This window comes from Camelus dromedarius, chromosome 12, assembly GCF_036321535.1.
Source record: "Camelus dromedarius isolate mCamDro1 chromosome 12, mCamDro1.pat, whole genome shotgun sequence".
Classification (NCBI taxonomy): Eukaryota; Metazoa; Chordata; class Mammalia; order Artiodactyla; family Camelidae; genus Camelus; species Camelus dromedarius.
The window spans coordinates 50,028,110-50,052,748 of NC_087447.1; the positions used below are offsets into that span (position 1 = coordinate 50,028,110).

General features: G+C 41.6%; 1 protein-coding gene across 1 annotated transcript in view; it reads left to right on the top strand.

Moving 5' to 3' along the window:
* UVRAG (UV radiation resistance associated) overlaps positions 1–23,804 on the top strand; it is a 254,028-nt gene extending 230,224 nt beyond the window's left edge. Inside the window, exon 15 of the mRNA XM_010989776.3 lies at positions 20,283–23,804. Coding sequence (XP_010988078.3) covers positions 20,283–20,985 — 703 coding nt within the window. The 3' untranslated portion in view covers positions 20,986–23,804. The remainder of the gene's footprint in view (positions 1–20,282) is intronic.
* The last annotated feature ends 835 nt before the right edge of the window (positions 23,805–24,639 follow it).

Here is a 24,639-nt window from a genome sequence, read left to right on the forward strand (position 1 = left end):
ACCCTGAGAAATAAGGGCAAGGAATTGAATTTTAATGTAAAATAATTGCTATAATAATAATAATAATAATAAAAACTAGCAGACATGTATTTATTTAACATTGTCTGTGTAAAGCTCTTGATAGGCACTCTGGAGAGTAACTAACAAGAAGTTTAAGGCTCAAGCCCTGCCTTCAAGGGATTTGTGATCTAGTTGGAAACAAGGTATATATAGTTCATGAAAGATTTCATAACCCAAATGGTAAGTAACCTAAAATCAAAAAAAGAGGCAACTCGCAACACTACCTGATCGATCAGCTAAGTAAATTTTGCTCAGTACAGACAGCAAGTTGTCCCAGGATCACTTATGGAAGAATCTTATCTTTTGTCACTGATAACACCATCCCTTTCATATCTCAAGTTCAGTTACATACACGCATCTGTTTCCAGGCTCCCTATTCTGCTTCAGTGCCTTATCTGTCTAGATTGGCTAGTACCACATTTTTAATTAATAGGAGATGTAATTTCTCTAAGTCCTGTTGAGGTTTGAGCATCCGTCTTCCCCCGACATGTGGAACTATTTGAGAGGGGAGGTACAAGAGACAGACTAATAGAAATCAAAATGTCAGTTTTATTACTGATAAAGCCACTTGGAAAATGCAGCTTTAGATCTATAATAAAAAGGGCTTGCAAAGACATCATTCAAAATTAAACTTCCTCTTGCAATCATAATGTGAACTGGAGAAACCCAGGCTCTCCCCACAGAGGCAGACCCTGAGCTCTGCTACAGAGAGCCGTCAGGTGACTCCTGCAGGAACCCAGATGGGGCTAAGCCAAGAATACGCAGATTTTATTTTTCCCTCTAAATTCGCCTATCAGAAAAGGCCCTCCTCCTCTAAGAACCAGTGAGTGGGAGGATGGAGAGAGGCCAGGAGTGTTACTCCTAAATCACGTTCCTTCATAGCAAAGGAGTATGAAGATTTCCCCAGCTTTCTCGGTATCTGGTAGGGTGAGACGCTTTCTTACGGTTCTTCTTCAAAACTCTTGGCTTTTCTTAACTCATGAATTGTATTTGATTTGACCACTTTATGATACTGAGTCTTCCTAACTATGAACTGGTATCTTTTTATATGTTTTCTTCTGTTTGTTAAATATACTTCAGTGAAGTTTTAAAATTTTCTTTGTAAAGATCTCACATCTTTGATTAGATACTTAATCCTAGGTAGCTTCCCATTCTGGTTGCTGTTATAAGTGTTTTATTACAACATCCAACTTGTTTGTGGCTCTACAGGAACACCACTGATTTTTGTATTTTGAGAATATATCCAGCAACCTTGCCAGCATTAATTATAATGGTTAATCTTAGATTCTCTTGGACTTTATGTGTATATGGTCATATTTTTTTAGTGAATGATGGTGTTGTTTCTTCCTATTTTTACAACTTTTATTACTTTTTCTTGTCTTGGTGTTTTATTATGGAAGAAGAGCAGCAATAGTGGATTTCCTTGTCTTATTTCTGACTTTAAAAAGAAGGCTTCTTTTCACCACTAAATATTATATTTATTGCAGGTTTGGGTAGATATTCTTTATTAGCGAAAGGAAGTTTCTTTTTATTCCCAGCTCACTAAGAGTTTTTTTTTTTAAATCATGAATGTATTTTGAGTTTTATAAAATACTTATTACGAATCTATTGAGATAATACTATATTCTTCTTTACTGTGTTAATAGCTATTAATACATTGTCTGATGTTAAACCATCTTTGCCTCCTGGGATATACTCTACCTGGTCGTGATGTATTATTTTTTCACATATTGTTGGATTCAATTTGCTAATATTTTTAGAATATCTACCTTTATGAACTGAGATGAGGCTAGCCTATAATTTTTCTTTCTCATGTATTAATCATTGTCTGGTTTTGGTAGCAAGGTTATAACAGCTTCATGAAATATATTGAGGCTCTTTCCCTTCTTTTCTGTTCTCTGGAACAGTTTATGGAAGATAAGAATGATCTGTATCTGCGTCTTGAAGGTCTGAAAAGCCTAGTGTTTTTCATTTGTTAAGGAGGGAAGTATAGCTTTTTAACACCTGATTAAATTTTTATGGTGATTATAAGTCTATTTATGTCCTCTTTTTCCAGTTTCTCATTAACTCACCCCAATCTGATTTCCAGTTCTATCAGTATACTGAAATGCCTCTTATCTGGGTAGGTACCAACCAAGCTCTGTGTTTCCAAACCCAAAGGTCACTTTTCATTCCTTATCCTAGTCTGTAGTTAGTGGCCTTTGGCCTTGCTGGCCATTCCTATCTTCTTCAGACATTCTCTTTTCTCGGCTTCCACGGTACTACCCTCGCCTGGTCTTCCTCCTTTTAGCTGCTCTTTTTCTGTTTTTCATGTCCCCCCCTCCTTTACTTGATCATTAAATACGGAGTTCACGGTCCCATCTGAAGTCGTCTTCTTTCTCTCTCTCTGCTTTTTTCCCATGTGACCTCATTCACTGCCCCTGTTTTGAAAACCATATATGTGCTTATGACTCCTCAAGTTAGACTTTCAGCGTAGACCTCTCCTGTGAGCTCTGTACAGCCAGAGACCTACTTGACAGCTCCCCTTGGAGTCACACAGGCACCTCGGCCTTAGCGTATCTAAAACTGTCCTTCCGCCAGGCTGTTTCGGCTCAGCGCGTGACACCCCATCTGTCCAGTCCCTCAACCAGGGGATCATCCTTGATTTCCTTCTTTCCTTCACTTCAACCAGATCCAGCCTAGTTCATCAGCAAACTGTGTCATCTCTACCTGCAGAGAACATATAAGATCTGGCCGCTTCCCACCGTCTGTACTGCTCCCACCCCAGTCCAGCCACCGCCTTCTCTTAACCCAGACACTGCACCAGTCCAGTTTGTCTCCTTGATTTCACCTTGCCCCACCTATGTTCATTCTCTGCAGTAGCCAGAGTGATCTTTTAAAATTTTAGCTGTATCTTAATCACTCCCTGGCTTCAGTGGCTAGAATAAAATCCAAGCTCTTTTCTGTGGTCTGCCTAGACCCCGCCACTGCCCCGCCCTCATGTATGGTCGGTATCCTGGCCTTCTGTTTAGCGTGAACATGTTCTTCCCTGAGTCATCACACTCACTGTCCCTCTGTCTAGAATGTGCTCTCCCTCTTCCTTCTCTCCTACCACCCTCCTCCCCACCCCATCATATAGAGGGAACAGTTTTAGAAAAGGCACAGTGGCTTCACTGACAAAGAAGAGACCACCTTGGCTAGAATGAAGATTCATTTCAGGAACAGAGAGAATCTGGATTTTGTGGTACTTAGAGCTTATACAATTTGGGAACCCTTTTAAAGAAAAAGAATACAAAACCGCAAATACAAAATGGGGTGGGGGGAGTAAATATTTAAAATAAGAAACAAAATCACAGCAAATTACTGGAACTTTAGAGATTAGATCCCTTTCTTCTGAGACCCCTTTAGACAATTTACCCAAAATGCCTATATAGAGATGCTTCCTCATTGCAGCCTGACTGTCCTTCCCCTCCTAAACACTGTCATTTCCAACAACTCTCATTTCTAAGGTACAGATAAATTAAATGCCTTTCCAAGCATGCTTGACCCATGAACCTGTGGCAGTAAAACTGGAATCTAGGTCTCCTGGTACTGACGTAGTAAACCCATTAAGGCCCAGGCTCACACGTCTGTGTCAGGCCCCCCGTGCCAGCTGTGCGAGCGCATGAACCCTGCATGAATAGTGGGTCCCGCTTTATGGTGCTGTAATGAAAAATGGGCTACTAAGAGAGATGCAAAGTACTACAAAATGCACACTGCATCACGATCCAAGTAAAGGCCACTGTGGGAAGCCAGGCTGAAGGTTACAAATCTAAACAAAGCTGGAACAAACACTTGTAGCCTCAGAGGAAATCTGAGAATTTCCAAGAGCAGCCATGGACTGAGGAATTACCTCCCAAGCCTGTGCTCCGTAGGGCAAAGGGTAGAAAAACTCCCATTCCTAAGGGAGACTCTCACATCTTTTGTAAAAGAAAACACGTCCATTTTCTGTTGGTTGTAACCATTCACAGATTGGTCCCTGTGGAAGCAGATTGCTGTATGTTCTTTTGGAGTCGAGGATTTCAGACTGACTGGGGATCAGTGCAGTCACTGAGTTCCTCCTCATGGTGAGCTTCAGAGTTACGTGACAGCTTGTTTTGTTTTGTTTTTTAAAGAAAAGACAGTGTGATTAAAGTTCTTTTCATGAAGTGATTTTTTTTCTTTCACATTACAGAATTCTTATCTAATATCAAAAACATCTACTTGATCAATCCTAAAACTATCCCTCTTCCTCATGAACACTGTTACCTGGGGCACAGTCCTCAGGGATTTATGCCAGCCCTTTCCAAAAGAAGAATCCACTTTCTCATACTCAGATCACTGATCTCATTGTAACTGCCAAGAAACACAATTTTGAAAAGCAGGATTTCAGTTCAGAGGTTGTACCCTTGAATATTTTGGTTAACAGCCACCAGCATGCCACTTAAACATCCCATTTTTCTTTCTTTTACTGCTAAGTACAAAGTGGTCCAAGATTCAGATTGACGCGCTCACGCACAGCTGATGCTCATGCTGAATTACGGTCAGGGAGGAATGTACGTGCAAGCCGCTGCTTGACGGCTGCCAGTGAGACGATGAGTTTAGAACTGAATTGAAGAGATTATGTGCTGTGGTTGCTGTGAACAGGCTGTGCTGGGGAGTCCCAGCATCCAGGTCCTGGGACAGGGCCTCAATTATGTCTCCACCGCCCTCTCTCCCTTCTAAACTCACCCCCAGACATGCCGTGCTCATTTCTAACCTCAGTTCTTTTCTTAGACAAGTTCCCACCACCTGGAGTTGCCTGCTTTTACCTCTGTCCTCTCCAAATGTTGCCCTCACTTCAAGGTCCAGCTCACGTTCTACCTCATTCATTCACTCACTCAGCAGGCACAGAGGCAGGTGCAGAGATAAATACGTAGCTCCCTCAGTAGCTTAAGTTCACTTCTTCCACCAAGTCATACCCACTAGGCTTTGGAGCAGCCTGAGGCTGGGGGCTGCATCCTGCTTATCCTGTGGTCCCAGCCTGGCCCTGGGGAAGGAGGTAAGGGATGAGCATGTAAGCAAATGAACAAGTCCTTTCCTGTTCTGCTTGTGGAATGTGCTCCTTGAACTTGCATTCAAGGAGCTTATAGTCTCATTGAGGACATGACATAGGAACAAACAATGTATAATCGACAACAGAAAAGTATGCAATACTATAAGAAAGGTAGACAAGTTATTTGGAACATTCAGAGGATGTCATTTGCTTCCTGGTGTGGGGGATGTGGGTGAGAACTGGACAAGCCTTCACTAAGGAGATGGCATTTGAGTGGACCTGGAACACAAGAAAGATTTGAGCATTTGAAGAGTGGGGTATAGGCCAGAGTAGTTTAAGGAAACAGTTGCCCTGTTGTAAAGAGCATGTAAAGACTGTAGGTTTGGATACCAACTTTACTACATACTGTCCTCTGCGACCAGGCAAGTTTAAGCTGTCAGCTTAAATTTATCTGTTAAATGAATCACAGTTAATATGTCTATTTGAAAAATTAAATCCATTCTTTATTATAATTATCTATTATTATAGGTGTTTTGTTTCTCCTTGAAAATCTACAGTCATCTCCTTACAAATATGTATAGGATATGATTCTTGGTCACATGTTCTAATAATGGCTCACTCTGCCTTGTACATTAGTGGTACAAAATAGTCACCATCTCCCTTGAACTTTCCCTAAGTCCTTCATATGACCCTTCTGGAGCCTTAGAGATAAGTGCTCTACAAATCTGTTTTTCTACATGCTTTGTTTGGTACCTACCTTCTTAGGTAACTCTCACCTGTAGTTAGAAGTTATGAAAAATAAAAGTCTCTTATCTGCAAAATTTTCCATGTTTTTATTTAAGCTTATAACAACATGTCAGGGAGAAGGACAAGGATGATGTTCACTACTTTACAGATCAGAAAACCGAGACTGAGAAATAGGAAGTGACTTGCCAGGGTCACATGATAATAAATGATGGAACTGGGACCAGAAACTCAGACTGTCTGACTGTCAGCTCTGGGTTCTTTTTATCGTACCGCTCTGCCCCTTGTTAGTTAGTGGTCATTTTTTTCCTTCTCTGCCCTTCCCTAACCCTCCTGTCTCTCTGCCACTGAATTCCTAACACCTATTACCTTCCCCAGGGAAATCTACCAAAGTCAAATCCGGAGTACTAGAAAAATACACTGCAAAATTAGGTCAGGCAGTTCTGGTGAAAACATTCTTTGTTGCTTATTTTACCCCATTTACCTCAGAAAGGTAGGAAACTAAGAGTCATAAAACTTTGTGAAGAATTTAAGAACTTTAAGACCAAAAGAAACAAAAATGATTATATGTTTCAACTTCACTGGTTAAGAAACAAGAAAACTAAGGGAAGCACATGGGTTGGCTTTAAACATATGTTTGTCTATAGTGTTTGTCTTCCTTGAATTTCATGTTCTTTTTTCAGAATAAGACATGATAAAAGCAGGATTTCAAAACCATCTGTCCTGCTTTATACATGGAATTTTTTACTCTTAAGTTTAATTTTTACTAACTATAAAGCTTCACAATGCAGTGGAAGGAACACTGGATTTGGGAATCAGAAAATCTAGGCTCCAACTTCAGCGCTGTCATTTAATTTTCATAAATTGGTTTTGAGTATCAGTTTTTTAAAAGGAGTTAATAGCACTAGCCCTCTTTCTCAAGCATAGTTTTGTATGGAGCAAATGAGATAATGTCTGTCCAAGTGGTTTATAAACTAAAAAGGACTATACAAAATATTATTAAGTATTATTCATGCATTTAACAGTTGATTGTCTCCTCGGCATATAGCGCTATGCAGGAGACGAAAGAAAATTCAAAAGTGTAAGATTTGCCCTGCCTTTGCCTAGTTGACAGTTGTTTAGTTTATAATCTAAATGAGTAGATAAGACAAATTAAATATTTTGAAGAACATGACCTGCAAAAATATTCTTATGCATTGTTCAGTCTCGCTGTCATGTGGGACTTAGAGCCTGAAACCCGCGTCAGGGACAGTCTGTTAACAGTGGTGGAGCACAGCCTTGGACCGACTTACCTGATGTTTTAGGACTGGGTGTGCTTGCTGTTTTTATAGAGACTGCATCAATTTCGGTGACCTTTGTGAGGACAGAACACTGAGGAGAAGTATCCTGGGCTATTCTGCAGCTTGCTGGAATATTTCTCCTGCTTCCTTCCAGTGTTTAATGATGTGACTTTGGGAGAAGCAACTAGTGGCTTTATGCAAGGGCATATCACTTTGGTGGTAAAATTGCTAGATAGTTTTTCTGCTGGTCTATTTCTGATCTAGTTCTCTATTCCTTTTTATAAATAGGATCAAGCTGGACTGCTTTTTTTGAATGAATGAATGAATGAATGAACAAGAAAGAAAGTAGCTAAGAACTTTGACACATTTTTAAGAAAATAGATTTTTTTCAGCAAATTAAGAATAATGAAAATCCTAGAGCAAGTGAGCCCATCTTTCTTTAAAATCAGAGGCTAATAATATGATAGTTTAGCTTTTAAGCCAAACCATTCATCTGTGAAAAAGAGGCACTATCCAGCGTTAACCTTTTTTTTAAAGCCACACTTTTTAAAAGCAAATCTATTTCCTTTCCTACCCTCCATCATTTGCTCATGCTGAATTCAGAACAAGTTTCTGGCAGGTGACCCCTGAGGGACTTAAAAACCGTGTTGTCTAGCTGACGTTGGTTTTTAAATTTAGATCGAACGACATTGTCTTTGAAGTCTCAAGAGTACCACTTAAGGTAGCTGTATCAGATGGGCTTGCCTTGCAGAGTACTTCTTGCAGGCTGGCATCCTTATTCTGAAAAGTGAAGCCTGGTCAAAAATAAATGAAAAGGAAAGTTTTATGGGAGTTATTTACTCTAAGATAGCTATTTCAGAAGGAACCTTGACAAGTCATCTCGTTGCCTCTAGACAGGAACACACAAGGCATATGGGTATCTGTAGTGTTTTAAAAGACCTTGGGGGACCAGGCTTCTTCCATAACTCATTCCAGAGTTTAAACACCCTCGCTTCAGGAAATTCTTCCCTATATTTAACTTACAAGCCCCCTTCTGCGGTTAACACCCATTTCCGCTTTTTTCTGTCTCCAGTCAGGATGGAGAACAGCTGGCCAACATCCTTTGTGTGCTAACCCTCCATCAGTGAGAAGGTCACTTGGGTATCCCTAGGCTGCTTTTCTCAACCTCCAGCAACCAAGTCTTTGAGCCAAACTGAGATCTTTTTCTATTTTTATTTGTGTCTTATTTCCTTCTATTCATTCCTTTTGATTATAAAATAATATATGCTCAATGAAGAAACATACAGAAGAGGGGGAAACAATAGCCCTATCATTCAGGGAGAGAAAGCACTGGTAAGTTAGTTTTCTACGTATGTCTTAATTAGTTGAGAGCGTATCATCTATACCAACACTGAAATATAGTCTGAATCACATATGTGTGCAGTAGAATTTTCTGGCAGCCACAATGAAAAAAATGTGAAGAGAAATAAGTAAATTAGTTTTAATGGATATATTTGATTTAATTCCAATAAATGACTAACTTATCAACATGTAATCAATATTTTTAATATTAATAAAGCATTTTACATTCCTATTTTTATACTAAACCTTCTCAATCCAGTGTATATTTTATATTTAATAGCACATCTCAAATCCAGCTAGCCACGTTGCAGGTTCTCAGTATCCAAGCACAATCCATGCAGTTGTAGATACTGCTTTTTTGTATATCACCTCTTAAACCTTTTACCAGTGCCATTACAAACTTTTTTAGCATCATTTTAATGTCTGCGTAATGTTTCATCATTTAGATTTACTATGTCTTGAGAGTTTTGTTTTTCATGTTATAAGTAAACCTGCAGTGTTCTTTTTTTACTTTTTTTTTACATTAGCAGAATGTTTCTCAATACATTGCCAAAAGAAAAAAATATAAATTATTCCTTTGAGATACAACTGATTAAATCTACCTATTCATAGAACAAATATATTCACTTAGTATGTACTGTGTGCTCAGTACTGCATTAGATTGGGAAGTGGAGGGATGGATTTCAAGAAATAGAAGACCAAGTCCCTCTCATATGTTCTTTACAAGACTTGCTCCTTAGTTGGACTGCACACATATTGTACTTTATTCTGCCTTAAATATCCTTCCTTTCATTTCTTACTCCCTGTGCTCCACAACCCCCGCCCTCCGCCCACCTCTCCCCCCTGCCGCCACATACACACACCACACAGCCTGGTTGACTCCCTCTTATCCTTCAGGGCAACTATGATGAGTCCTCTAGATGACTGCCGGCTCCCTCCTCCAATATAATATACAAAATGTGTATTGTGTACAAAGCACCTTGGGGTTCTGGTTGTTGGCTAGCTCTCTGTCTTCTCTACTGGAGCAGAAACTCCTTATTGATAGAAACCTTATTTTATAAGCATCTTTATTCCCAGTGCTTAGCAGACGGCCAGGTGGTGAATGTGGATTTCGATAATGTCTCCTGAAATGTGTGTTGAAGTACAAATGATCATATTAAGCATCAGTTGGTTGGTATGATCACAAGTACTGTTCAAAGAGTTCAGAGTTCGAAGAGATCACTTTCGGTTGGCATGATTGAAGAAAGCTTTAATGAAGGAGGTAGGACTTGAACTGAGCTTTGGAAGATAGCCTACTTAAATGAATGGAAGGAGGGAATTAACAGAATTATATATCCTGTAGTAAGAAGGCAGTGTTTTTCAGGAAGGATTCTTTAGCATGTGCTCTGTCAGCAGAGAAGTATCCTTCTAGATCTAAAACACTGTACTAAGTTTCAAGAAGGCTGTAGAGATAGAGTCTTTGCCTGTCAAAAACCGTCAGGGGTTTACAGCATTAGAAATGACCACTGGCTGCTTCAGGGTGACCTTTGAGTTTAAGCTCAAGTTAGATAGAATTCCCAGTGTTTCAACTTTGGGGTTGTTAAAGATCATTCTTCTGCTAGTGGATAACTATAAATATAATAATAAGTAATGTCATTCATTACAGCTAATATCGAATGACTGTCACTGCAAACCAGGCACTCTTCCAGAGCATCTTGAGTGTCTTATTTAGTTAATTCATTTAATCCTCACAACCACCTTGTGAATTCGGACCCATTATCCTCTCTCATCTTACAAATGAAGAAACTGAGGCCCAGAGAGTTTAAAAGAACTTAAAGGTAACACAGCTATCAAGTGAAGGCTCTAAGATTTGATCCCCTACTTTAACTGTTACTCAGTACAACCTCTCATAATGTTCAGAATGAAAGTTTTATACAAGGAATCATTTAGCATCTTGTGGTTCCAAAAAAGGAATCCTATTATTATAACCCTCTCCTAGTTCTCTTCACTCCTCCCTGACTGCTCCTTAGCTCATTTGCAGTCTCCTCTTTTTCTGCCTCATCATAAAAGACCAGGGCTCCTCAAGGGTCAGTCCTAGGCCCTCTTTTCTCTGACTTTATTCTTCATCTAAGGTGATCTTATCTACAACCATCATTTTAATTATCATTCACATTGAAGTGAAGCACAGTTGTAAATCTCCAGCCCAGATCTCTTGTCTGATATCAGATCTCTATGCAAATTGCCCCCTGGACAATTTCGCGGCAAATTCTATATACCCATGTGTTTTTCCTTCCTGTCTCCACCCCAACCACCAGAAGCCTCATGGTCTTCCAGGGCTTTGTTTTCACACTGGCCAGGAAGCCAGGCATAATTCTTGGCTCCTCCCTTTCCCTTTCCCGCCTATTCAACCTTAGCAGCCTCTGCTGATTTACCGTAGTATGTCTACGTGTCTATATCTATGCGTTCCCACTCTGGTCCAGGCCTCCATCATCTCTCACCTCTACTACAGCACAGCCTGTTCCCCCAGTGCCCACTCTGGACCCCTCCAGTCTGTTCTCCAGCTTCAGCTGAAGTGTACTTGTCCAAAACTACAAATCAATCAATCCGTCTGTCTCTCACTTTCTTTCTCTCCCCACCCCTCTTCTCTCTTTCTCTCTCTCTCTCTCTCACACACACACGCGCGCGCACGCACATACCCCTCTGACCTAAAACACTATAATGACTTAAATAGAAAGAAAAATTCTAAACATGGCCTCTGGGCTTCTGCATGGTCTAGACTTTGTTCTCCTCTCCAGCTTTATCTTACACCATGCTGCTCTTCACTTGGTGACCTTTAGGGTCCTCAGGCGTTGTTCTGTCTCTTGACACATGCTGTTCCTTTTGCCTGGAAGATGCTCTCACCCACCACCCCACTCTTCACCTGCTGAAGAATTCTTCTAGCCCTTCGAGTCTTGGCCTCTTCTGGGTCAGTGGTGTTACACGCGCTCTTAGCCCATGACCTCTCCTGCGTAGCGGGTGTCAGAGGTTGTCATTTTACTTTTATGTCTGTAATTTTGTGACAGATGTCTGTCCTCTCCTGTTATACTATGAGCTCCACAAAAGCAGGAGCCGTGGCTTTTTTTCAATGAGTGTACCCCCAGAGTCTAAGTGTACAGAGCCTTGTGTGTAGCAGACACAGTATATAGTTGAATGAGGGAGCAAATCATTTACTGTGTTAATATGCCCTGGCAACACACACACAGTGTTGTGCTGCACCTCTTCTAGTACGGAGGACTACAAAAGATAAGGTTCCCAAGACATTGTCCCTAGGGCCCCACAGTCTCTTACTAAGCTGCTAAGCGGTGATTAAGTGATGGCTCACTGTAATGCAGGCGTTTCTTCTGAGGGCCTCCAGTGTCTCTGAAAGTGGTGGCAGAGCTATCCAGTTTTCTTTTAAAATAACAAACAGCTAAAGCTCCATGATTCGGTTCATGTCAGAGCTTACTCAGAACATGATGGTAGTTCAGCTTTCGCAGTGTCTTTCAAAGACTTAATTTCACAGAGTCTGTCATTGGCCTCTGGAGTCTAAAGCTTCCTTTAGCTCTTTCTGCAAATCTACTTTTAAATTCTGACCAGAGTTTTGATTTCCCTATCAAGTTCTTTCTGGAGCTGGGCACTGTGACATTGCTATTTCTCTGGTTTCCCTGGCAAAGGTAGATTTTTTTTTCTGGTTTTCAGAGTAAATACTTTATTACTCCCATGTTGTAACTGCTGTCCAGATCCTCCGGAGTCCTGAGGCATCAGCCCTGGCATCTCTTTGTGTTTCTACAGACCATGTTACAGCCCTCATAATGCGCATTGCCTTGCCTGACTGTGATTTCAGTATTCTTCAAGTGAAAGCTGATGGGTGAGGTGGTTGACCTGACAGCTCCGGGGACCTCTCTGTCCCCCTGGAGGATCACTCTTGATTCCCTGATCCCCAGGAACTCAGCCTTGAGACCAAGCTGGCTTCCCGATGGGCTCGGGCTGTGGGCAACCCCTTCAGCCTCTGTTCACTGGCCTGAGCTGGGACCTCTCTTTCCCAAGCTGGGCCCTGTCATCCAGGAGCATGGAGGCCTGATGGCCAGGCCCTCATGGCCCATAGCCTGGGGAAATGGGTTTCTTCAGCTTGCTCGTTTTATCCTTTGCCTGTGGAACTTTCTCTTTCACAAATTCGTCTTTCCATCAGTACTTGGTTTAAATGAAGTCTAAAGGCTCCCTTGTTCAGTTATACCTTTTTAAACTGTTTGTATTTAGTAAGACTTCGGCAGGAAATCTTCCAAGCTGAGCCCAGGGGAGAAGTGACCACTGGCACGGATTTTAGCCTGTGCTTTGGTCCAAGATTGTTTCTATTTCTATTTTGTTTCTTGTTTTTGTTAACATCCGGGCCAAAGATTAAGCACTTTCACTTATCTGTAATGGGGAGAGGCCTGTAGATTGCTTGCCTGTGGCCAAGAGACTGCATGCTTAAAACTATTAACCTCCAGCCACCTCCGGGGAGATAAGATCTGGCTGTTAAATTTGGCTTTCCCGAAAGGAGGCCCTGTGCTTCTGCTTGATCTGAGAGAGAAAAGGGAGAAAGATAAATCCCAGCCTTTGCTGGGTTTTGAAAAAAGATAGTAGCCTAATTTATGGAGTTTTTTTTTTTTTTAAACTAACTTTATGTCATAATTTCTTAGCTGCCAAAAGACGTAATTCTACCTCACCTCAGCTTCGCCTTGGCAACCTGCTTTTGGCACTCTACGCAGCCCTGTCGTTGCTCTGCATTATTTAAGCAGTAATCTTTAAGAAGGTGAGAAACTATTATTGCTTTTTAGCACAGTTGACATGCTGTTGGCGCAGAGAAGTACCTAGAGCTTCAAACATTTCTAATGGCTGTAAACCAACTTAAACACCTCCGTGTAGACGTCCCACTGCCATGAGGTCATAGCTTGCTACAAAGGGGAGAAAGAAGAAGATCAAATGTTATTTAAAAGTGTAGGGGTTTTTTTCTTCTTTTTAAGTATTCTTATTCCACCGAGTTGTAGCTGTACATGTTGGCTAGATTCCAGGCAATCAAGATTTAGCATTTTGACCAGCTGTGATCTAGTAATGTTCCTCAGAGGAAACATTTCGTAGGAGGGAAAGACACGTATTTGAGACTGTGACTTATACTCTTTCCTAATACTTTACAGTGTGAGACCTGGTCGTAGACAGATAAAACAGGCACAAGTGAATCTGAAAGGGAATTGGGGTGGGGGGGACTTCAGAGAGCTAAATATTCACCCCAGCTTCAAGAACTCTCTTGATGCGGGAAATCTTTTCATTTTCCCTTTATTTCTTTTTTCCCTAAGTCTCCCCATGCATATCATTTCATGGCATAATTGCTACTTAGAATGTATCAGCAAGTCCTAGGAGGTTAAAAAAAAAAAAAAAGCCATGCAAACTTAATGTAGGCAAGACGAGAAGGAAAAGATATGTAGCACCTTGACCTAAAAAATATTCTGATTCTCACTCCTCCCTGAAATAGAAGTAGAGATCAAATGTAAGTGTTCTGGTGGCAAGTCCTGGGGATTGGGAGAGAGAAGGAAACGCACATTTATTTAGTTAGACTGCCTTTGTCAAATCACAGTTAGTTGCTTTGTGATGTTGGGCAAGTTACCTAATCTCTGTGCCTCAGTTGCTTCTGTAAAATGAGTGTGATTTTCTCAACACTGCATAGAGAGGTGAGGATTAGGTGAGACCCTGTATAAAGCTATGTGCAAGGTACTTACTCCATTACACTTCATAAATGTTAGTTGCTGTTGTTTTATTATTGATAGTGTATGGAGTACCTACTCGTTGTACTAAGAATGTTACTTGTGTATCTCATTTAATCCTAACTGCAACAACTGACAGGTGGATACACCCAGGAAAGGAAACATCGGTTCAGAGCAGTGAAGTGCTTCACCAGTCTCCGTACTTTATACGGCCGAGCTCCACGTGGAGGTCTGGAGTATTACATACACGAGAGTTGAAACGGGAACACATTTTGGACGAGTGCTTTCTTACCTTGTTTCCCTCTCCCAATTCCTTCTCTGTAAAAAGAAGCTATAGCTTCAGACAATAAAACCAACAGACAGGGAAGAAGAGGGGAGGTGGTGGAGGCAAGGACAGTGCAGTGGAATGATCTGGCTCTGCTGGCTCCCAGGATGACTCTGCGGCACAGCACTGGTCTACTGGCTGTAGAAGGGCTGAACTGGGTCCTCCTTGTTTAGGTTGGGCAAACAGAGAAGTCCTCCCTCTTATGAAAATTACCTCTCCCTGAAGCTAAATTCTACCAAAAAATGATACATCAGAGGTTTGGGGACAATTGGAATGTACCTCAAAGGATTCTGGGACGTTCTTGTAGTTTCTAAGCATTTGGTCAGTCTTGTAAATAGAAGCGGTCAAGCATTTCCACTTTATTCAAAGCCTTCCCCACCCCATGTCCTCAGGAAAAAAGAGAAAAACTGGAATGAAGCCTCACATTGGGCAGAATAAATCTTTTGATTTAGTACTTTCTCTCCCAAACTCTTTTGCACTTGCCTTAACTCCTTATCTGCTTCTTGCGGGTTGGCTCCCTGCGGTGCAGAAGTGGAGATGGGGTGGGTGGGAAGAGTTCTGAGTTTGTTCCTGCTCTGAACAGGAGAAAATGAAGGAGATCTAGATTCTGGCTTTTGTCTGCTGTTACCCCATGTTTCTGTCCAAGACATTAATGTCTTTGTGCCTCAGTTACCTCTTCTGTAAAATAAGGCTCATACTTCTGGAATCCAAAGCCCGTGGAAGCAAATAATAACGCCAGCAGCCAGCAGCTACTGCTGCCATCAGTATGTATGCCAGGCATCCTGCCAAAGATTTGAAGTGTGTTATTTTATTTAATCCTTACCACTGTCCAATGATCTCTTTTATGAAGAAGAAAATTAGAGCAGAGAGAAGATAACTGACTGCCTCTAACTAGTAAGTGGTGAGTTCGACCTTGAGTTATGACTACAGGTAGACAGGATGGTGGTGGCAGATCCAGGAGCAGAGTCCAAGTCTTTGGGCATCTTTTCTCATTACCATCGCTAGCTCCAGACACAGCTGAAGAGATAACAAAAGGAAATGACTGCAGTCAATAAGGACTCACAGAATGATAAAGAAATGAATCACCTTAATTTAGAGAGATCAGGTAACACTTGATCCAAAAAGCCAAAATTTAAACCAGACCGTCCTCCTTGACCTCTGAACTCCAAACCACTTGGCTTCTCCCTCATCGTGCTGTTGTTTGTGATCCTGGGATATCCTTTTTTACTTGTAGCAGAAGGCTTATTATTAAGTAATTTAACAGTCCCCGATGTGGTTCAGTTATTCAGCAAGCTATGTCCTGTTTCACTAAACCATGGCCTAGTAAATTTGCAATAACAATATCTCTGGGTTGTTGTTTTTTAATAAACTCCGTTTAATTGCAGTGTTAAACCTCAGATGTCATGTTTCCAGTTTGGACCTAAGCCAAGCTGGGAGAGACAGCCAGTCGAGGCAGACAGTTGATGAGGATAATGTGTGCGGGGAACTGAGGAATTCAGTCCAGTGGCCAAGCCTCAGGCTCTGCACCCCCAAATCTACAGCCTTAAAACGTAGGGACCCTTGGCTGGAGTGGAGGATAAAGAAATGCTGCCACGTTTCCTGCTGCACCCACTCCCCAGAGCGCTCAGGTTCACTCTGGTGGTTTCCAAGAGTAAAAATTCCCTATGATATTTATTACAACTTAAATTCTGTACTGATTTCATTTGACAAGTAAATTGTCAACCTCCTTTAAAAAAACTGGTCTTAAAATTAGTAAATCTAAGTGTTTTCAACCTCTTCTTCCACCTAGATAAAATAATTATGAAGCCAGTCTAATCAGATAGAAAGAATCTTGAAACCTTCTGGGCATTTTTTTTTAATCTGTCATTTGCCTTTTAAATTGCTACCTTTCTCTTTTTTTTTTTTTTTTCGTGAATAATGAACCTTCTATTAAATATAAAAATCATAACTATTTTTTGAAAATCTACGAATTGTATTTTTATACAGATACTCATAGTAGTTTATTTTTAATAGTAAAATTTTAGAAATATTCTATATCCACAAAAATAAGAAAATGATTAAGTAAACTATGATATTCCATTCAATGGAGTAGCCATTAAGAATTGTTTACCAAGAGCTCTTAATAACATCCAACAGCAAGATTCAGAATTGTATACATATACTACAAACACAACTTTCATCTTGTTTTTAGTTTGTTTTGGTCTTTTTTTTTTTTTTAAATTAAACACACATATAAAAAAAAAAATCAAAGTCTGAAAGAAAAATATCCAAAATTAATAGTGGTTACTTGATGGATAATAGGTGTGTGAGTGAGTGCTTTTTATTTTTTAATATGGTTCTCTTTTTTTTTTTTTTTAGTTTTCCAGGGACTATAAATTATTATAATACTGAAAAATGCATGTGTGTTTGTATATGTCTTAATATAATCACTCAACACTTCAGCTGTTTAGTGCTCAGCTATCTTAAAAATTTGGAACATTGCTAAGTTCCTGGAAGTAATAAAAAAAAAAATTAATTCTGAGCAGCCAAAATAATGTTACAAAACTCATATAATAATGCACATTATGTCCAGGATATCTACTGGTCCATCATTCAAATCCTATTTGCTCTTGCTCTGCACACAATTCTCAAGACATCTACTTTACAAGAACAGCATATTAGAAGCAAACGTCAAAAAAGGAAAAGCTGTTGCAGGCAAGAACGCTGACTCGGCTGCACCTGACAGCCTGACAGTGAGAGAGGACGCAGAAAAGCCCCAGCGTAGACTTCAGGACTCACCCTCAGAAACATGCCACTGAGAGGCCCATCATCGTTCCACCGTGTCATTAGACACGTTCATACTGAAGGCCCAAAGTTACCAGAAAATTCCTTTTTTGTTCACCTTACTGCTTTTAAGATAAGAAAGACTTTAATACACAGGTTTGAAAGATTTCATGGCACATGGCTGCAAATGGGAAGACAGTGTGTGATTATAGGGTAAACTTTAGATCTGTGGACTTCCTTACCACCTGTCCATAATAACTCATTTTCTTACCATTCTTCAGAGGGAGCGTTTTACTGTTACTTGCATTTTCTAAATTGTATTTGATACTATCATTATTACCTGGGTTCTCATAAAAATCCAAGGGAACTGGAAAAGAATATCCCAAAACCGGGACGTCAGAAAATGCCAAGGTCTCCACCTTGCAAAGCCTTTGAATCCATCCACCAGAATAGGAGCTTAGCTGTATGTTGGGCAGGTTAAAAGAGAAGGCCTATACAATGGCATTTAGCTTGATGTCTGACGTATCATTGGCACTTAGCAAATGCTGGTTGAATCGGATTATGATTTTCCCACATGGGATGCAACTGACCACATCTCTGGAGTCAGACCAAATCTAGTTCAGATGCAGGTTCTGCAGCCTTGAACAAATCACATACCCCACCCACCTGCCTACTTTTTTCACAGGGTAAATGTGAGAGTTCAACATTACTGATGCTCAAGAAAATGGTAGTTCCCTACCCATTATGCTGGGGCGGTGGGGAGGTCACACTTGATTACTTTTCTGTTGGGCAGAGTTGAAGCGAGCTTCCAGGGAATCTGAGTCACAGAGGGCTCCAGAACCCCTTTCCCCGTGTCACAGCACTACTCCTTGTGCTCTGGCCTGTTCCTCAGGCCCAATTTTATCAGCCCACCTGGAGTCCAGGAGAGAGAAGCAGAGTAGGGTCCCCCAGGGTGGGAGGCTGGGTGGCAGCAGGGAGGGTGTCAGATCATTCACCCTTCATAGCCAGGAGAGGTTAAGCACCCGGCCTGTGATCGCATGCCAGCAACGTCACCTTCAGTGTTCCAGGTGGGTTCATCTGGGGCTTCCCACCCCTCCTGGGCTGGGATGGCAACTGAAGGCTTGGCCTGTCTGCCCAGAGTAGTCTGTCTGTGGGTGGTGCCGATGCTCTGTTTTGGTTTGGTTACCTTGGCCCCTTGCAAAGTCATGTAGAGAGGGACACTGTCAGCAAGTAGCAGAACGAAAACGACAAGGTTGGCAGAAATTTGCAGCTCACCCAATTACTGAGAGTTTTGACAACACATTAACTGAAGACCTAGATTAAAGCCAGCAGATTTTACCCTATTTTGTTTTATTTTTCTTTAGAACTGAAAACAGTAATTTACTAGTCTACTTGCCTGGTTGTATATGCACCCCCATGACCACCCCTAATTATGAAATCTCTTTTGGCACCAACATTTACAGCCAAGCAAGGGAGTCTGATGGGCCCATGGATTAGAAGAAGCCTTGTGGTTGCCTTTTCTCAAGAAGAATAACCTTTGCTTAGAGCGCAGGGATAATCCAGCCTCAGAAAACATCTGAGAGAAGAGGGGGCGGGAAGCTGGTTTATGGGCTTGTGGCTGTGGACACGGGTAGAGGGAACCCTAGGTCCTTTCTTCCTTTTCAGGATACATGTAATGACCATATTTGAAAATGTATTATTTCAGTAATTGTGAATGTCTTTCTCCTGCAAGATTGGAAGCTCCTCAGAGGCAGGGCCTGCTCGGTCTTGCCTCTGTTTCCCCTGCCCAAGGCCTGGCACTTGTAGTAGCTTTTTGTCTGGTGGGTATGGTTTCAAGTCTGACCTCTGCTCCTGCCTGGTAGTTGCCTTTTTGTGAGCCACTTTTCTGCATGTGTTCCCTCATCTGAGGAGCACAAGTCAGATGGGTCTTGTGTTTGCATCGCCCTTTGTCTCTGGACCCAATCTGTTAATATAACTGTGTTGAAGCTGACTAGCTTCATCCAAGTACTGTGTGTAGGACTGTGATCAGTACCCCAGGGGTGGCCTAACAAGCACAGTGTGTAACATGACCATCATCTGCAGGCCTGGGTACTGTATTTCCATTAACTAATTATTATTTATTATCTAAGACTTAAGAACAATAATATATGCCCTGCTTTCTCAACAAGGTTTTTGGGAGGACCAAGTGAAATGATGCATATGGAGTTACTTCAGAAACTAGCATGCTTTGTAGAGCCGAACAGTGATTATTCTTGCTGACCCAAAAGTATCTTCCTGAGAAGTAACTCAAGTTTGCAAGAAGATACTGAAGACCAGGCACTGTAGACCAAACATGTGTGTGACTAGCCTTACAAAGGAGAATTCATTTCCCAAGTTAATTTTTCATTTAAAGAAATACACACACATACACACAAAATCTCTTTGGTCCTCTCTCTGCCAGTTGTCTCATGCAAGGTGATTAGCATTCGGGTATTGGAAAAGTTATGGATCACTGAGCCATGTGTCATGGGTTTTAGTCCAGCCTTGATACTACCTCAGAGGTTATCGTGGGCAAGTCATTCAACTTCACCGCCAAATGAGGATATCTGCATTACGAAGATAAAATAAGACCTGAATATTAAAAGCAAGAATAAGAATACTGGTAGCCCTTCAGACATATGAAGTTGATCACATCCTCATATATTTTTCTTCCCAGATCCAGTCCCTCCCATTGCCTCAACTCCTCTGCATATGACCTGGTCTCTATCCCCGCTCCTACCCTTGGCATTTCCCTCTGTATATTTCAGTATGTCTTGTATCCATCTTGAAAGGAGCTCCCAAAGTTGATCTCAGAATACTTTACATTGTTTCTTGCATTTGGACACTACAATTAATACTAAAATTGAGTAGTAGCAATTTGTATCATCTCAGACCTAAATACGTTGCTTCCTGTCTCTGGTTCCAGAAGGCTTAAGCTGAGTTCTGACGTCAAAAGTAACTTCTCGTTTTTGTTTGTCTTCTAGTGACAGACATCACACCTCCAGTGCAATCCCTGTTCCAAAGAGACAAAGCTCCATATTTGGGGGTGCAGATGTAGGCTTCTCTGGGGGGATCCCTTCACCAGACAAAGGACACCGGAAACGGGCCAGCTCAGAGAATGAGAGACTCCAGTACAAAACCCCTCCTCCCAGTTACAACTCAGCATTAGCCCAGCCTGTGACCAGCGTCCCCTCCACCGAAGAATCTGAGAGAAAGACAACATCTCTGTCTTCCTCCTTGGACACTTCTTTGGACTTCTCCAAAGAAAACAAGAAAAAAGGGGTAGATCTGGGTGACAGCTTAAGTGGAGGCCACATGAGTGTGAATGCGAGCCAAGGACAGGGGGCGGCCCTCTCTGGGCCTCCAGCCACAGTCAACGGCACCCTCCTGCCCAGCGAGCAGGCCGGCCCCTCCAGCGCCCAGCTCCCGGGCGAGTTCCACCCAGTCTCCGAAGCTGAGCTCTGCTGCACCGTGGAGCAAGCGGAAGAGATCATCGGGATGGAAGCCACGGGCTTCACCTCAGGCGATCAGCTGGAGGCATTTAACTGCATCCCTGTGGACAGCGCAGTGGCAGTGGAGTGTGACGAACAAGTTCTGGGAGAGTTTGAAGAGTTCTCCCGAAGGATCTATGCACTGAACGAAAATGTATCCAGCTTCCGCCGGCCACGCAGGAGCTCTGAGAAGTGAGGTGAGCAGACAGACCAGAGGACCAGGATCAAGTCGCCACCTAAAAGGAGGATGAAGCTGCACTGGTTACCCTTTGTGATAATTATGACAAAACGAATATTAATGGAGGATATTCCTCGGAAAAAAACAGGCTTTGTGAATCGAGAAGGGACTCAGGATCATTGCGTTTCAGCGGGCCAGACAAAGTTAGATTTTGCTTGCAAGGTTTGCTTTTCAGGCCTGACAATTGTCTTAAGACAAAAGTCATTCTCTAGCTCGAGTCACCTTAAAGGTATTAGTCTGCTTTTTTATTTACACTTCTATGTTATCCTCAGAGGGAAGATGATAATATATAAGTAATATAATGAACTCGCCTTTAGTTTCTCATAAGCATTTGCCCTTACCATAGTTTATGAAACTTTGGGAAAATTGAATATTCAGTAAAAGGTTTCCACCATGTACTGAAGGATCTTTGGCCATCCATTAGGTTGATGAATAAGAAGCACAGCGGTCTCCTTACACCCAGGCCCGTCTGCCCCTGCCCTGCCCCCCAGCTCCACAGTCAACCTGTCTGTTGCCCCATCTTCACAGTAGGTGCGTTGTGCATTCTCACAACTGAGAACATCAGATTCATTGGTTCTTTAATGGGGTCGCCAGGACCTTCCGCCTCTTCTAGTCATCTATACCCTTGATGCAGCCCTCAGATTATATGAAAAACCTCACCTCTGGTGGATCCCGAGGTTATAAGAGACAGATGGCATCCAGTTCCCTTTGGGGGCCGAAGTTTTTATGTGGGCAGATACTATGGTCAAAAACTGGACGTGCTTTCTGGCAATGCACTCACCATATAGAAATCCCTATATGTAACTCCCATGTTAATTTATTAAATTTCGGTTGGAAAGGAAGACATTGTGTATGATGAAATATATGTAGAGAGTCAGGCTGTCCAGAGTGCAAACTGCAAGGCAGTTGAGGTAGTTGGATTAGGAGACTAGATGAGGCATAGAATACTGTTGGTCTGTGTGCAATTGCGTAAGTATTAAATTATGTTTTTGAAGTCCAATTTCATTCCTGGAGCTCAGATTTCATTTGCTATTGCTATATACTTTATATACCCAAGGACATCACCTCAGGGTTGCAAGCTCTTTAAGGAAACTTTATGCATATATCCATGTATTGTATAGAAGAATAAAAACTGAGTTTACTTCACTCGACCTGATTTTTTTTCCCAGCTTTGAAATTCCTCTTGAACCCGCATCTCCATATGTTACATCACAGCAGGACTAGCCTGAACAAAATCAGTGGCTGTATCTAAGCTAATGTTGACATCATTTGTGTTTACATACTGTGTATAGCAACGCACCTTCACCGGTGTACTCTGTGGTTGCTCATTGGGCCTATGTTAACACCTTCACTCATAGGTTTCATAATTGTTTTCATATTTTGTCCAAGCACTTCTGAGTTCAACTTTAATATATAGCTACACTGTTCAATGGAATAGTTCATGTTATTGTTTTATGTAAAGAACTCACAAAATCATTGTCTGACAGACAGACCCAACCTGCAAACAATTACAAGCTTTAACTTGATCTGACGAAATCCATCTTATTCCACATAAATAGGTGGAACTACTCCAGACCTGGAGCAGGAGCCATCTGTCGAGTGTCCCATCGTTCATTTAAGAGCCAGTGAGGGTGGAGAGAGACATGGTCTTGGATGTACATCCAGTGGGGCTGTGGGGTCCTCCAATGAAGTAACATCTACTCGCTTCCCCCAGAAAAGGTTTTGAAGGACTGTGTTAGTATCAAACAATGGAAGGTGAATCACATGTGATTTGTGATCCCCCCCAGATATGGGAGTGAACTTTAAACTTCATGCCGGACTCAAAGACAAGGTGCGTTCAATTGCAGGCTCTCCAGCCTGGCTCCTGGCACTGCCAAGCAAAGGGACCACGTACAGGAGCACCCATGGTTACAATGTTCATCTCAGGTTCCACACAACCAGATAGAGCCTGGAGTTCTGGGGTTCCATCTGCCAGTCTCCCATTTGTGGACTCCCAGATTCTGGGGTTCATAGCTTTTTACCCCCATAGCATGGAACCCCACCATTGACCATGATCAGGCAGCCCAGAGCTGATCAGTAGTTACCTACACATTTGCTTGATCCAAACCATGGCCAGTGATGTTGTGCCTCAAAACACCACTTAGGCTTGGTTTATTTAGTTTAGGTTTTGGGTTTTCATTGAGTTTGTTTGATGTCTGCAGTTTCTGCCTTTCTTGGGTAGAACCTACAGCAAGCATTACATGTCTCCAGGAATAACTTTGACATTTTCTAAATCTGGAGAATTCATTTTGCCTCTGTTTAAAGTGACCAAGGCCAAAATATGGGATGAGGTATTATCTCCTACTAATCTTTTTAATTAGTTTTCTAAATCACTAAAATAAACAAAATTGGCTTTGAGGATATAAGTTGGAATGAAAACTCAATGCTGTCCACTTCTGAACTGCTAAGAGCCCTTTCAGTTTTCATGTAGCTGAGACACTTAACAGCCGGCAAATGTTATCACATGAATATTTGATTGTGTTTTCTCTCTCCACTTCCCCTTAACCTCTTTAAAAATTCCAGAGGTTTCTTTTCCCCCCAGAATATTAGTTTTGGAAGATTGTATCCAGCTATATTTTTTTAGCAGTTTTAATGGTGCCCATTTATCCTGACCTAACTGGTTATTTAAATAATTTTTTAAACCACCATCAGTAATAAATGGCATGTGAAACTGATCTGTTGGTAATTGGAAGAAAACTCAGCATCTGTATTTATAAAATAAAATTGATTAGTATTTATTTTGAGAGTAAAAGTGTATGTTATTTCCCTGCTATGTTTGAGTCCTGTCTTCTTCATTGTTTTGAATTTCATACTGAAGCTGAGTTAACTATGAAAACCTTGTTCTTTAACAGTCGGGCAGCCATCCTGCATTTATTGAGCCAGATCCCTCTCTTTACAAGGGACTGGGCTAAACAAGATTATACAAAGATGAATAAGCCTTGACCTCTGCCACAGTCTTCTGGTAGGTATATTAATTAATTACAATTCAGCATGATAAATTCTGTGACGGAGAGATGTACAGCCATGCTATGGAATGCAGAGAAAGCTATTCTGACTTAATGATCAGGAAAGGGTCGTGGAGGTATTGCAGATGAAAGCTTTACGAGATTTCACATCACATGGAGGGAACAGCATGCACAGAGGGCCAGAGGCAAGGCAGAGCCTCATGTGCATTTACAAAATTGCAAGGAGTTTGCTTGGGTCCTGAATGGATGTGAAGAAAGGTGAGAAGAGAAATTGAATCGCAGGCCAGTGGGGAAGGGCTTAAGGTGCCAAGTCAAGAGATCTGGATGCATGCAGTGGGCAACTGATCGGCACCCCTGCCAGGCTTTAAAGCAGAAGAGTAATTTGGTTAGTTGCGAATTTTGAATAGCAGCCAAGTTGGACTCTAGTGATATTCGCTTGTGTCTGTTTAATCTCTTTACTATTTTGTTTAGGAAAAAAATCTGTGTCTGTAAAAGAGGCTCATCCTTGTGTGCCTAATGGCTTCAGTGTAAATACTGAATGAACTGGATTTTTACTGTGTGGTACAAACTGCAGCCAGCATCTGTTCTTTAGAAGCTAGATTCCGAA